The sequence below is a fragment of the Fusarium falciforme genome, chromosome 5 (genome assembly GCF_026873545.1).
Source record: "Fusarium falciforme chromosome 5, complete sequence".
NCBI lineage: Eukaryota > Fungi > Ascomycota > Sordariomycetes > Hypocreales > Nectriaceae > Fusarium > Fusarium falciforme.
This window is the reverse complement of record NC_070548.1, coordinates 1560173-1576012: the sequence shown is the minus strand read 5'-3', so window position 1 is coordinate 1576012 and position 15840 is coordinate 1560173. Positions and strand designations below refer to the sequence as shown.

Sequence of the window (15840 nt, the reverse complement as noted above, 5' to 3'; positions counted from 1 at the left end):
TTAAAAGTAATATTCTAGTATTTAATAGATATACTGAATTTATTTAGTTATCTCCATATAATATAATATAAAGAGCTTATTATTAATTCTTAAATATCTCGTAAGACTTTATTAGAATTATAAGGTAAATAATAATCTTTAACTTAAAATAATTTTATATAATATATTATATATTTTAATAATATAAAAATAAAATAAATAAATAAATTCTTTAGCTATTATGAATTCTCTATAAGATATAAAATAAGAAAAGTTTATAAGTCTATTTATAGTAATAAGAATATTATTATAGAACTTTCTAAGAACTAGTTTTTTTAATAACCATAATTTAATAATAAAATCTCTGATAATTAAGCCTTATAGGTATTTTATAACTAGAAGTAATTATAGTTTCTTATATAGCTTATCGTATTATATCTTAGCTTTTACTTAAAGATTAAATTAATTAATAATTATAGAAATAATTTTCTTTATATAAGGAAAAATAAATATTATTTTAACTTATTCTAAGGTTTTATTAATTCCTTAGTATTAATATAATAAGTAGCTATAAAGCTCGCGTATTAGGTTATTTTATTATTTATTTAAGACTTCTTATTTCTCTATTTTCTTAGTATTTAAGAATTATTTACGCTATTCTAAGATTTATTTTAAGAGCAGGTTATTTTATTTTATTATATAAGTTATTCTAAGATTCCTTCATCATTTCTAAATATATTAAGAAATAATATAATCCCTTATCTATCTATAGTATTCTTTTCTAAAGTTACGTCTATAGAACTTATTTATATATATACCTAGCTTCTTAGGGTTTTTATAATTATTCTTATAAAAGAAAGTAATTATTCCTTATATTCTTCTTCTAAGAAATAGATTTATTTCTTAGCTACTTATCTAGCTATTTTATTATATCCTTTATCATAGAATATATACCCTTATACTTAATATAAAAATCTGTAGTTATTATATTATTAGTATATAACTTAGGTTATTGTATTTAGATTCTTATATTATATAACCTAGTAGTAATAATAGTTGAAAATACTTTAAAATATATTATTAGGGACTAAGGATTTCCCTTAATAAGTCTAGAGTATATTTCTTCTTTATTAATATCTTTATATATAATTAATAAAATATATAACTTATTACTTATATTTCTTAATAAATATAAGGTATTAAGGTAAAGGTATTGATTATTATATCTATATAGTAATTTTTTATTTAAGGTATCCTTTTAGTATATTATATAATAGCTATCGTTTTACTCTAAGCTTCTTTATACCTAAGTTAGGTTATTTATTAATAATATTAATCTTATTTGTTTTTAAAGCCTTAATATAAATAATAATATAATTAAATTCTAAGAAGTATTTATGATATTATAATTATTATCTATAAGGTTTTTATATATTAATAAAATAAGTAATGTTTTTATAATCTAAATAAACCTTAATTTAATACTTATCTCTAAAGAGGTAATATTAGAATCCTTTAAAGGTATTACTAATTATAAAGAACTTTTTATTATAAATAAAATAATTAAATTTAGCTTAATATAACTTATAAAAATAAAATATAACTAAATATAAATATCTTTTATTATCTTATTATTTAATCTAAGCGCTTAATATAAAATCTAAGGTATTTATTCTAAGTTTAATTTACTAAGATAAGTTAAATATCTTAAGTATTAATTTACTTAAAATAAATTTCTTAATTCTATTAAAGGCTTTTTATATTATATCTTTTAGTATTAATAATATATTTTTTATTATAAGATTAATTATTAATATACTAATCTTTTTAAGTTACTTAAGGAATTTATAATAATAATTAATAAACCTAAGGAAGGCTTATATTTCTTTAATATTTAGTAGTTTTTTTTAATCTTTAATTACTAAGATCTTCTTACGGATTATATATATCTTATTATCTAAGATAATATATCTAAGGAATTCTACTTCTAAGGCATAGAATTTATTTTTCTTATATTTTATTAATAACTTGGTGTTTCATAATAAGGGTTATGATTTAGTTACTTTAGTCTTAGTCAAGGGCTGACTTTAGTTACCTTAGGCTTAGCTAAGGGCTAATTTTATTTAGGCTATTTTAGTTTAACTAAGACTAAGACTAAGGATTTTTTAATTAGATTAAAAAGTTATATCTTTAATTAAGGGGAAAAATTACTTAGATTATATATAATTAATTAAATAAGCTCATTAACCTTATATTAATAATATTCTTATAAGATATATATATTTAATATTATAGTAAACACTTTTTCTTAATTTTACATAATTTACTTAGCGCTATATAATTTAATTATAACCTTTATATCTTAACAGCTCTAATTTAGCTCTTAGAAGAATACTAAATTAAAAAATACTATAACCAAGCTAAAAGGACTCTTATTTCTTAAATAAAAAGACTATAGTATAAATTAAAATATAATATATATATATTAAGTAATAATCTTAACGCTAATTCACTTTTTACATTTATATATAATTTATTTAAAACTTATATCTCTTAAAAGCTCTAATTTGACTCTTAGAAGAGCACTTAGATAAAAAATACTATAATCAGGCTAAGAAAACCCTTTTTATATATAAAAAAAAGTATAATATAATTTAAATTATAAATAATAAATATTATATAATAACCTTAACCCTAAATTAATTTTTAAAATTATATAATAAAAATCAGGTTTTTTATAGTATTAAGTTTACCCCTCTTTACCCCTTATTTTAGCTTTAATATCTTTTTTTCTAGTTTTAAGCTAGCTATATATATAGTAACTTAAGATATACTCCTAGAAACTATTTTCTAGACTATATAACTAGACAGAATGTTACCTTACCCTATATTAGAATAGCTTATTTTTACTCCTCTTTTATATACTAACTTATAACTAAATATTTAATTATTACAGAGGGTTATTAGGCCGATTTTATATAACTTAGAGCTATTATTAGCTAGAAAGGTTCCTTTTAATTACTAATAGCTTTCTTTATAAATATAAAGCTATCTTTTTAATTTCTAATCTATTATAAATCTATTTTACTTCTAAATAATTTTAATTATAATTATAAGCTATTTCCTCTTTTTAGACCTTTTTTTTCTATCTATCTATAATATTAATTACTTATCTATTATATATTTTAAGCCTTATCTTAACCGTTACCCTAAAATAGCTATTTTAAGCTACATTAGGTTAGAAGACTAAAGCTAATCCTAATTATCTAATTCTAATGCTATTTAATCTTTTATTTTTTCCTCTATTATTTCCTTTAAAGATAATAAATAAAATTATAATTGTTTTTTATTTCCTCTTTATAATAATTCTAAAATATATATTATAAGAAATTAGCTTTTTATATAAACCCTATTACCTATATATTAAAATAACCTATAATAAGTACTTTTAACTTATATTATATAAGTAATTATTAGGGTTTTCATTAAGGTCTTTATTAATTATTTGTAGATATAATAAAAAAAAGATTATAAAAGTAGCTAGCTTTTAAGCCTCTAATTTTATAAGATATTATAAATAAAAATACCCTAAAATTACTTATACTTAAAAATTAGAATAAACCTAAAAAAGAAATAAATATATCCCCTTTTTTATAAATAAAATACTAATAGATTATAATTATAATAGATAATAACCCTAACCCTAAATTAGATTTTTATAGTCTAATTATAAAAACAAATTACTAAAAGCCCTTATTTTCTTAGTAAGGCTATCTAAAGAAGATATTATATTTTAGTACCTAAAATAACCTATCTTTTCAGGTTATTAATAATAAATCATTCTAAGAGCTATTATATTATTATAATAGGTATTTTTATTATTTTTTTATTATTTAATTTTACAAAATATATTACTTACCTTATAGCTAATTACCTATTATTAGTAAGTGGAATTATAAATGCTTTTTAGAAGAGACTTTTAATCTAGCTTTATTATATCTAAATTTATAATTAGATATAAATATAGCTAATTTAGGTTCTTTTTTTATTATATTTAATATTTAGTCTTTTAGTAAGTAAAATTCTTATTTAAGAAATATCTTATCTTATACTTTATCTAATTTCAATCTTAAATATAAGGGTATTAGTAATTATAACCTTAACCCTAACCCTAACTATATATTAATATATAAATAGGCTTTAATAAGCTAAAGAAATCTTATACTAGGTAATATATTTATAATAAATTCCTTTCCGCTTTAAAGGAATTTCTTACTATTTCTATATAAAATATATTTAAGTAAGCATTGTTATTTTATTATATATTTAAAGCTACGTATTTATAACCTTTATACTTATTAAGATATAAATAACTTAAAAAAACCCTTTATTATATAAAAACATATAACTAATACTTATTTATAGTATTATATGTTATAATATAGTAAATAATAATTATTTTTTAGTTACCTTTTAGAATATAACTAAAAATAGCTATAAAAGGGATTTTAAATTTAATATTTACTATATTATATAAGATAGTCTTAAAGAATATTTAAATACTAATCTTTATACTTTATCTAATAAAATAGATAATTTATCTATAAAAGAAAATAATTTAAAAAAAGTCTATCCCCCCTGGTTATAATAATAAATATAAATTAAAGTAATTTTTTATTATATTCTATTACTTTATATATAGCCTCAATAGCCTAATTATACTATATTATTACTATTATAAACTATAATAATAATATAAAAAAGTTATTATTAGAAAGAATAAAAAAAATATATAAAGCTTTATCTTATAATTATAATATTTAATTTATTTCTTTAGGTATTTTTATTTCTTTTTATTCCCTTTTTTCTAAAAGAAAATATTATATAGTAATTAATTATATAAATAATATACCCTATTAGAATTTTACTTATAATATAATATAAATAGCTCTTATTTTAAAAGAGCCTATTTATTATATTATTAAAATAGATTTTTATAAAGAATTAAAAGTTATTACTTTTAATAACTTAGATTAAGCTATTTTAAAAGACTTAGAATTTATTTAAGTCTTTTTAAAAGCTTTAATTAAGCTATAAGGCTAATTTTATTTAACTATACCTAAAAGATTATTATATATTTATAATTTATTATTAAAATTATTATTAAAATTACTATTATTTATATATTTATATAAGCTAAGATATATATCTTATATCTTTATTTAGATAAGTTTAATTAATTAAACTAATAAACCTCTATTTACTTTTAAGTTTTAATTTAATACTAAGTCTTAGCATTAACTCTTTTTAAGTTTAAACTCTAATACTAACTCTTAGAATTAATCCCTCTAAAACCTATAATATTAATAACCCTTATTTCTTAATATAATTATACTTATAGCTATATAGCTAGATCTTAGCTATAGGACTTTTTAATTTTTTTATTTAATATACTAAAAGGTATTAATATTTATAATAAGAGTTATAAGCTATATTTTATATTAATTATATTTTATATCCTTAAGGAATTATTTTTTTTATTAATAAAAAATAACTTTTTTTTTAGTTTTTTTTTAAAAGCTTTTAATAAAAAAGGCTTTTTTTTAATAATATTAATTTTTTTATTAATATTATTATTTAATAAAAAAAGGCTAAATAAAAAGTTTCTTTATAATTAAAACTTATAAACTTATTATATTTTAAATTATTAAGGTCTTTATTTAATATAATATTTTAAAGGTATTTATTTAATATTATTTCTTATAGCTTATTATAAATATTTTTTTATATTTTTATAAAGCTTATAAATTTCTTTATTAAGGTTATTTTAAGTATATATTAAATAATATATTAATAAGTATTAATTATATTATTTTAATTACTTAATTAAAAATCTTTATAAAAAATTATTATAATTATAAATATATTATTAATTATTTAGTTAGCTATAAATTAATTAATTTATTAATTAATTAATTAATTATAGTTATTATTAGTTATAATTATATTTTTTCTTATAAAAATAATAAAAATATAATTCTTTAAGATTTTAACCTTTCTAAGTAATTAAGAATTATAAGGGTAATTAAAAAGTCAATATTAAAAGGGAGAGCTATTATATAAAGGGATTAGTATATACTACCTTATTTAATTTATAAACTTAAAAGCTAAGATTTAACCCTTTTATAAAGATTTTAATCTCTTTAATTAATTAAAATATAGCTATTTATTATAACTAGAGCTAGCTTTAGCGTATTATTAAAGCTATTAATAATTATAGAAATACACCTTATTTATTTAAGCTTATTAAGACCTCTAGCTTTAGATATAAAGCCTTTATTATTAAAATTACTAAGATATTAATTATAATACTTTAATCCTTATTTTAAGTAATATAAAGTTAAATAATAATAATTATAATAAAAAGAAATATTAAAAAAGCTTTTAATAAAATTAATTTTATTTTTCTTAATTTAAAAATTATAATCTTAAATCTTAATATATTATTATAGATATTTATATTAATTAAGAAAAAAACTAAACCCTTTACTTATTAGGCCTTAAGTATCTTAAAGATTATACTTAAGGCTAGATCTTAATTTAATTACTTAAAAAAATAAATTAAAAGGTATTAAAATAGCTTTTTAAAGTTAATTCTTAAAGCTTTATAATCTTTTATAAAAAAAATAAAAGCTATTATATATAAAATTATTTTATTAATAATTAAGATTAAAAATCTTTAAGAAATATATAAAATACTTAATTAATATTAAAAAGTAAAAAGAATTAAGTTTTAAAAAAAAGAGATTATAATAATAAAAAAAAGAAAATAAGTAATTAATTAAATAAATATTAATATATAAATAATAATAAAATTATAAAATAATAACAATTAAAAAGAATTAATTAAATTAAGTATTTAATATTATAATATTTATAATAAGCCTAGGTATAATATAAAGATTTATTAAATAATTATTAAAATATCTAAGAAAGAATATAATAAATAATTTTAATTAATTAAATAAGTTATAGTATTTTTATTATAATATTTAATCTTAAGAGTAAAAAAAGTATATTAATTATATTACTTATTTATTATATATATTATAGATTTTTTATATACTTTCTTTTTGTTTTATTAATTTTATTTTTTCTTTAAAATAAAAGTATATTTATAGTAAATTTAATATATTTATATATATATATATAATTTTAAATTAAATACTTATTATTAATACTTTTTAATATGTTTTAAAGTATTTAATTAATAAAACTTATTTAAAATTATTAATTTCTTAAATATATATTTTAGCTCTTTAATTCCCTTTATAAGTCTTTAATTATATAGTATTATTAATAGCTTTCTTAGTAAATTATATCTAAAGTAAACTAATATATATCTCTAATTGCCCCGCACTCTTATCTCTCTCTTATCTCTCGTCTTATCTCGCTCTCTTTAGTCCCTTATTCTTCTCTTCTTCCTTCCTCTTATATATTATACCTGTCTTTGCCTTTTTACCCCGTAGCTTATGACAAACCATCGGTCACGAAGAGGCTGTGAGGAGTGTCGCAGAAGACGGCGGAAGTGTGATGAATTAAAGCCCACATGTGGCCATTGCAATGCCGCAAATCGAAGTTGCAGGTATGAATTGAGGCTGGTTTGGAGCGACCGAAAGATCCAACACCGAGGGCTTCGTACGTATTGATCTCCACTAGGCCTTGATAATATTCGATTCAGCCTTGAATTTGTAGATTACCATCGCTGACTTCCCATATCAGGCACGACTCACCGTAGACTGGTTCAACCGCCACCTCTCGACTCGGTTGGACAATCTCCAGCCCCGATACCTGACAGTCTTCCAAATGGGGTGGTCCTTCCAAGGAGATACAAGAAGCTCCTGGAGTACTTCTCTTGGGGCGTCTTAGCATCTTTGTCGAGCCATCCGTCTATCCATCAAGATCTTTGTCGGGGTCTCATCCCCAAGATGCTCTACTCGCCCCATCTTCTTTCTGCAAGCCTTGCCCTCTCTGCTGCCGGCCTTTTATCCAGGGGTTTATCAGAGGTTGAAGGCACCAGTATTTCCTACGTATTAGAGCACTTGCAATCGTCCGGCTTGTCACTATTGCGGAAAGCTCTGACAGAGCAGCGAAAGGACGAGGTCATGGTGGCAACTTGTCTGATCTGGTGTCTAGCAGACGTCTTTGCTGGGATACAAGGAGTGCCGTCGTGGCGCATTCACCTTCAAGGCATCAAAGCCTTGCTGGATGGTCACCAACCAGATGACCAGCTTGGTACCGGTGATACTGCCATGGAGTCAGCCATGAGGCATCTCTTTCTTCTATATCGCTCTCTTCAAACACTGCCTTACTTACAGACTATTGAGCCTTCCGGTCCTTCCGTGGACTTGGGCCAGACCCTCTTCTTCGACTCCAGCTCAGGCCTAACAAGAAGCCCGAAGATAGATGGATTCTTGGGCTATAGCGAAGAACTTCTCGACCTTTTACAGCATATCAACTCCGCGACTAGAACTAATTCCGGCCATCAAGTTAGTCTGAATGCGGAAGCCGATCTCCTTCTGGGAAAAATCAACGGTATGATCAGTCGAGATGCCAAAACCCCGCCCGAGGTCTCAATATCATCAACACTTTCGCCTCAATATAGCCGTGACTTTTTGCTCTGTCACCAGATTTTTCAACAAGCCACGCTGATTCAACTATATCGACAACTCTACATGATGCCTTCGGCTTCACAGCCCATACAGTCTGCTGTTCAGGCCATTAATGGAATGATACAAAACATGACACAAGGCCAGCCTTGCAACACTTGGGTCGCAATGGCAATGCCCCTGTTTACCGTTGGCTGCGAGGCCTTCGATGACGATCAGAAGGACTTCATCCTAGATAAGGTTCAGAAGCTAGAGGTTTGCATTGGTTCACTTCACGTCCACACGATTAAACGTGCACTCAAAGACGTTTGGAAAATCAGGACGGATCATCAAGACTTTGAGGGAAGCATATGTGCAAGTCAGCTTCTTGGTAAGGCTATTCGTTGAGCGCATGCTCTGTCCAAGTTTCGATGCTAATATACATGAATGGCAGAAAAGTTACAGTATAACATAATCTTATTCTAGAGTCTTTTAAGTGTTTACACCTAGGCTCCTCGAGAAGTATCCGAGCAATTCGTTTATGAAGCTGAGACCTGGAATGGTTGGCATGGCATGTAAATTAAATTCACAAGTAAATGGCTTTGTTGATAAGTTGGATCCTCCTCTCCTGACCCTAGGTACTCAAGCAAGCACTCTATCTAAGGTATCCAAGTCGATAAAACCATACTATCCCAATGACTTTTGTGTATCAAAAACTACTAATCAAATTCAGGAGCCAGGTGTTGCTTGCATACCACTCAAGGCAAGGCTCATGAAGTCAATATGGTGATGGTGAAGCATGGGTAAGACGAGACATAATTCAACCCAGTCTATACGATAGCTAGGTTATGGACATTCGAGGTCTAGGTAGCCCTTTCTCACTCCCATCAATTTCACAGGTCACTCTGTTCCTTCCCCTGAATCATTCTGCTCAGAGGTCCCTTCTTGACCATGATGCTCATAACCTCGTAGAGCACGTCCGCTGCTGCCATGGTAGTGTGTTCTGCGTTTGTGTCGTATGCAGGCTTTTTATGTCAAGTTAGTCCGACTGACACTGATGCGGATGGAAATAATACTCACAGCAACTTCAACGATATCTGCAGCAATGAGATTAAGGCTCTCCAGTCCCCGGAGGATCGTCCTCAGCTCCCTAGTTGACCATCCACCAGTCTCAGGCGTTCCAGTTGCAGGCGCAAAGGCGGGATCCAGCGTGTCGATGTCGATAGAGAGATAGACCGGTCGTTCTGTGCCCACACGCTTGAGAATACGCTCAATGATTCCATCAGTGCCGATGGTGTCGATTTCCCGTGCCTCCACAATCTCAAAGCCGCAGTAGCCGTCGTTGTCATAGTCACTGGGCCCACTAAGGGTGGTCCGGATACCGGCATGGATGTTAGTGTCGTTGGCGAGCAAGCCTTCCATCGCCGCGTGGTAGAAGTAGGTTCCGTGGTTAATGCTGGCGACATCGGATGGAGAACCACCAAACACCTTCGGCTTCCCTGTTGTTTGATGTCAGTACTGCTCGTGCAATCCAGATGGCGGTGGTCTTACAAGTGTCCAGGTGGCTGTCGAAATGGATCACGGAAACGGGGCCATAAGCACGGTTGATAGATCGAAGCAGGGGAAGAGTAATGGTATGGTCTCCTCCAAGGGTGATGACCCGGGGCAAGGTCCTTCCTTTCTTTGCCGGCCCAGACTTGTCTGCATCAGTCACTGGGGGGCGAGAGAGGATGCTGTAATGTCCCTCTTCAATTTGCTGAAGAGCAAACGTGTTGTCATACCTATGTGTCTGTTAATACCCCTGCCTGTAGGTAGCTGCAGAGGTCTTACGAAGTAACGGGGATATCGCCACAATCAAAGACTGTTGCCCAGCTGTTGAAGGGATTGGTGGCTAGTGGGACGTTGTAGCCGCCACTAAACCTGAGTTAGGGAGAGTCGTGCATATTGGGAAAGGAATCATACTAGAGGTTCAGGCGTCGAGATCCCTGTCGAATGCCCGAAGGTCCGAATCGGGCGCCAGGGCGGTAAGATGTTCCGGTGTCAAAGGGGGCACCTGCAAGATAATGAGATTTTGTACTCTGTGGCATCCGCTACCGTCACTCACCAATGAATGCAATGTCATATTTGATACTGCTGTGGCTCAAGCATGGCTGATACGGCAAGCGTCCAAAAGTTGTGATACCAGAAAATACAGAATCCGCCTGTAACTAGTTAGCAACTTTCCCGTTGAATCTCTGGTCGTCCGGATACCAACCTGGGTGCCGCCATCTCCAGGCAAAGTACTGTACCACAGAGACTGATGAGGTCCAGAGATGGGCTCCTGTTCATGCCTCGCGTGGGCCAAGACCACGGAGGCGTAGCCCAGGGAGAGCAGAGCGTTGATAAACATATTTTTGAGGAGGCAAGTCAATGTTCAATAGACTTAATGGCTGAGGATGTTCTGTCCATGAATGGTGAGGCCCCTGACGCAAGTATTTATGTGCTTCATCCACATGGCAAGACCATCTCCGACTGCTCACAGAGCTCGTACGTAACCCAAACCAGCCATGAGCCATTTCCCACTTCCCCTCATTATCATCGTAGCATCTCCCACAATACTGTTCATGAATCTGTCACTCGATGCCTCCCCAGATTGTGGAGGCGCGTAAGTTGCCAGAATGGGTTAGCGTGGGCAATCGATGCAAAACGGTTAGAAGCGAGCGGGGCTCAGGTGGATCTTCAAGCGATATCAGTCTCGTTATCTTATCGTGGCTAAGTTGCCCAAATAGGCAATGTAGGAGCACTGAGACTTGAGTTGACTGATAAGACGTTGGCAAAGGGCGCAACTTTCCTTCTATACCTTTCGTTTCGATAAGCGAATCAAAGGCTTCCGGTTCTGTAGTTGCATGAGCCACGGTTGATCGAAGTATTGCCTCCAAGTTGGTTGGTATCTGGGGAAGGTGTCACAGACTCGGAACAGCTTGCAGCAAGTCGGCTGCACCATTCGTCCGATCACGATATCGGCACTTCGGCCATTGACGAAAACTCTTCTGATAAAGATCAAATTTAGATATCGCATTAGTCACACAGGGAATTTTGAAGAATCAGCTACTGAATGTGCATCCTGGTTGATTGCATCACCAGACTCGCTAGTAGTTCAAACTACGTACATTTCTGTTCATCAGCCCTTCCCAGCTCGAAACACGTTGTACACACAATCAAACATCTTTGAGAATTACGAACCAATTCAACTCTTTTTTCAGCCATACCGTTTCACAATGGAGTCGTTTCCAGATGAGACAACTTTCCTAATTCCTCGTCCTACGAGCCCTCCACGAAAACCTCCTACCCTACATGACGATCGATTCAAATGGCTCGCAGAGACCTGGTTCCTCGTCAAAGCCTCTATTCCAATTATCCTTGCCTATATGCTGCAAAACAGTCTACAAACCGTCTCGATCCTCGTCGTCGGTCGCCTTTCACCTGAAGCGTTGGCCACTGCTGCCTTCTCTTACATGTTTGCGATGGCAACGGCCTGGCTCATCGCCCTCGGCGGAACCACCGCTCTCGATACGCTCGCTTCGAGTAGTTATACAAGATCAAAGGACAAGGGAAGCCTAGGCATCCTGCTCCAGAGGGGACTCTTTGTCTTGACAGCCTTCTACGTAGCAGTTGCTATCATTTGGTGCTTCTCTGGAAGCCTGTTTCGCGCACTCGGCCAAAAAGAGTTCATCTGTGTCCAAAGCCCCAAGTTTCTTCAACTCTTGATCCCTGGAGGGCTTGGGTATGTCTGGTTCGAGGCGATGAAAAAGTTCTTGCAGGCGCAAGGAATATATCGCCCAGGCACCTATGCTCTCCTCGTCACTTCTCCCCTCAACGCACTGCTCAACTATCTCTTCATTTACCCTCTTGGCTTTGGTCTATATGGTGCACCTCTGGCAACAGGCATATCCTACTGGCTCTCCTTCTTCATTTTGGTTGCTTACACAGCCTTTGTCAAAGGGAGTGAGTGCTGGAGTGGTTTCGACCCTGGCCGAGCCCTGACCAACCTCAGACCCTTTGCCAAACTTGCCTTCCTAGGTGTTATCCATGTTGGCACAGAGTGGTGGGCTTTTGAGATTGTGGCTCTGGCTGCAGGCCGCCTTGGCACCATCCCTCTTGCTGCGCAGTCGGTTGTCATGACCGCAGACCAGATCATCAACACTATTCCATTCGGACTGGGAGTAGCAGAGTCAACTCGTCTCGGCAACTTGCTGGGGCTTGGAGATGCTGTGCACGCCCGACGCTCAGCACACGCTGCAGCTATACTGTCCATGATCTTTGGTGCCTTGGTTCTCACTGTTCTCATGGCATGTAGAAATAGCATTGGCCGCCTATTCAATGACGACGAGCGCGTCATTGACCTCGTCGCTCATATCATGCCCTATGTAGCATTATTTCAGATCGCGGACGGCTTGAACGGAAGTTGTGGCGGAGCTCTCAGAGGCATGGGACGACAATGGGTTGGGGCCCTCGTCAACTGCATCAGCTACTACGGTGGTGCGTTGCCAGCAGGAATCTATCTTGCTTTCCATGGATGGGGACTCTCTGGTTTGTGGATTGGGCAATGCGTAGCACTATTTCTCGTCGGTATTCTAGAGTGGATGATCATTGGTGTAAGCAACTGGGAGGCCGAGGTTCAGAAGACATCAGATAGGTTAGAAGGTGATGATATGGCGGACGATTCTACCGATGAAGGCGTGTAAGTCACAGCGTAGAATACCAACTAACCTTTACGTTGAATTCTGCACATTTTTTTTTTGGCATCTCGCCTCCCACAGTTGTTATCTAAGTGATGGGAGGAGATGCCTCCTTTCACATCTTGAATTTGCGCTATTTTCCTCAAGGTTGCCTCTAAAACTGAGTTTTCTCCTTTATTCGCAAGAACAAATTATGGAGGGCTGGTTGTGGCCAGACATCATCGTCAATGCAACCATTCCCACGTTGAGATAAGCTGGGGGCGCAAAGTAGTTTGTGATAGATAATGCGGACAGGGGCCACCGCTGAGCCCTCGCGGGATGAACTACCCGGCCAATCCGGTGATAGAGATAAGAAAAGTGGCAAGGACAGTACGTCGCGCGTTGGCTACCCCCAGACCATGGCTCTAGCCGCAATCGGTCAGGGCACCCTTCGGCTGATGAGAGGCCATGTAGACTCCCTGAACAAGCGTTATCTTTCAGCTTTCTTAAACATGGAACAATACCATTCACTTACTCTGAAATATGTATATATAACCTTACCTCTAATCCTGCTATGATGGCTGGAACTGGTCAAGCAGTTCTCAGTATCAGATTTGAAGCAATTCCTCTTGTATGATTAGCCTTCGTGGCGCTTGCTTTTCTCAGCCAGTCTCCTATACTGGAATAGCACCAATTCATTACACCTCTTACAAGCCAACGGCATCATGGGGTTTGACGTTGGAAACGAAAAGGTTGGAGATGGTGTGCTTGAGAAAGGAGTGATCAAAGACGACGATGCCGCCACCATTGCTGAGCACCGCATTACCGTCAATGCGTCGGGTCACATTGATCAGCTCACTCGTCAATATGGGCTTGTTGGCCTCACAGGCATTGCTGTTACGGTCAACAATGCATGGGTGGTTCTTGGGTCATCGATCTCTGTGTCACTACGTATGTTTTCTTCCCTTAGATTTCAAAACGTCATTAAGCAAACACAACTAACAAATCTGGGCGCACTAGTAAATGGTGGGCCTTCTGGTGTACTCTATGGTCTTATAGTAGCAGTGTTTTACTACACATTCATCGGTCTAAGTCTGGCAGAGGTACGTTTGACCCGGGGGTTGCGGGAACATGCTAACGTTGACGGTTTGGTAGCTCGCATCTTCCTTTCCAACCTCAGCTGGTGTGTATCATTGGGCGACACTCGCAGCCGGACCGAAATGGGGACGAATTACTGGCTTCTTCGCTGGATGGATCAACTTCTACGGCTGGATGTTTGGCCTGGCATCACTCGTCCAGGTTGCCGCCAACGCCGGCGTGGCACTTTATGCTACACTTGCATCCAACTATACCTCTGCTGCATGGCACGTGTATGTTTCTTACATGCTTGTGCTATGGGTCAGTACCTTGACCGTCATCTTCGCAAACCGTCTGGTTCCCTATACCCAAAAGATCGGTCTCTTCTTGGTCATTGTCGGCGGCCTGGTTACCATCATTGTTGTTGCAGCGATGCCAGCCCGACACGCTTCAAATCGCTTTGTTTGGAACTCTTTTCACCAGAACAACCTGACAGGTTGGGATGATGGCATCGCTTTCATGATTGGCGTCCTCAACGGCGCCTTCACCATTGGTACACCAGATGCCATCACACACATGGCCGAGGAAGTCACCAATCCAAAGAGGGATCTTCCCAGAGCAATCTTTCTCCAGATTGCCATTGGTGGGCTGTATGCCTTTGCCTTTGCGATCGTACTCGGTTACGCAATCTCCGACCTTTCCGTCTTGCAGAGCGGGTTCAACACATTCCCCCTGGCCGGGATCTATCATCAGGCCACTGGAAGTCCCGCTGCCACGTTTGCTCTCTTGTTCATCATCCTCATGTCTTCTCTATGCTGTGTAATTGGGACTGTCTTGACCAATTCTAGGACCTATTGGGCCTTGGCTCGAGACAACGCCGTACCATTCTCCAAGTACTTTGGCAGAGTCAATGAGAGCTTAAGCGCTCCGGTCCAGGCAACTCTGTTTGTCGCCGTGATTGCTTCTGGAATCGGCGCCATTCCACTGGGTAGTCCAGTAGGCTTCAACAACCTCACAGGATCCTTCATCATCATCAGCACTGTTTCTTATGCCATCCCGATTGCTTCAAATCTGTTCAGCCGTCGTAAGCGATTTAATCCAGGGCCATTCCATCTCAAAGGACTGGGATATGCGGTTAATGGACTTGCTGTTCTCTTTATCACACTGTTCGATGTGTTCTTTTGCTTCCGTCAGTATCCCTTCCCTTGAGACATGTCAGTTGCTAACAATTTCGTAGCTGCTGCTCTGCCATTTGATGCTACAACGATGAACTACAATTCTGTGATCCTTTGCGGTGTCATGTTTATCACATCGCTTTGGTGGTTTACTTATGCTACAACGCATTACGAGGGCCCCTCGTTTCATCATGCGGCTGGTTTTGACGAAGAGAAGGACTCAAATTTGTGAACAGTTTGTAAAAGTCTAACAATAACAAACAT

The 15840-nt window shown here is 33.6% G+C and overlaps 4 protein-coding genes across 4 annotated transcripts; 3 read left to right on the top strand and 1 right to left on the bottom strand.

The window, feature by feature from the left end:
• Window positions 1-7525: 7525 nt before the first annotated feature.
• NCS54_00673300 (Zn(2)-C6 fungal-type domain-containing protein) lies at window positions 7526-9113 on the top strand (the record flags this gene model as incomplete). The annotated part of the gene is made up of 2 exons (XM_053152180.1): window positions 7526-9018; window positions 9082-9113. Exons 1-2 carry the CDS (start codon window positions 7968-7970, stop codon window positions 9111-9113), a joined length of 1083 nt encoding a protein of 360 aa, XP_053008155.1. The 5' UTR covers window positions 7526-7967.
• Window positions 9114-9520: 407 nt separating this feature from the next.
• NCS54_00673200 (Putative agmatinase 1) lies at window positions 9521-11016 on the bottom strand (the record flags this gene model as incomplete). The annotated part of the gene is made up of 7 exons (XM_053152179.1): window positions 9521-9652; window positions 9708-10126; window positions 10179-10408; window positions 10458-10541; window positions 10590-10680; window positions 10732-10828; window positions 10882-11016. The coding sequence occupies 7 exons, from the start codon at window positions 11014-11016 to the stop codon at window positions 9521-9523; spliced, it is 1188 nt and encodes a 395-aa protein (XP_053008154.1).
• An 868-nt stretch (window positions 11017-11884) lies between these two features.
• On the top strand, window positions 11885-13351 carry NCS54_00673100 (Hypothetical protein; the record flags this gene model as incomplete). Its single annotated transcript, XM_053152178.1, has 1 exon — window positions 11885-13351. One exon carries the CDS (start codon window positions 11885-11887, stop codon window positions 13349-13351), a length of 1467 nt encoding a protein of 488 aa, XP_053008153.1.
• A 698-nt stretch (window positions 13352-14049) lies between these two features.
• On the top strand, window positions 14050-15808 carry NCS54_00673000 (Hypothetical protein; the record flags this gene model as incomplete). The annotated part of the gene is made up of 4 exons (XM_053152177.1): window positions 14050-14275; window positions 14345-14427; window positions 14480-15590; window positions 15639-15808. 4 exons carry the CDS (start codon window positions 14050-14052, stop codon window positions 15806-15808), a joined length of 1590 nt encoding a protein of 529 aa, XP_053008152.1.
• Between the last annotated feature and the right edge of the window lie 32 nt (window positions 15809-15840).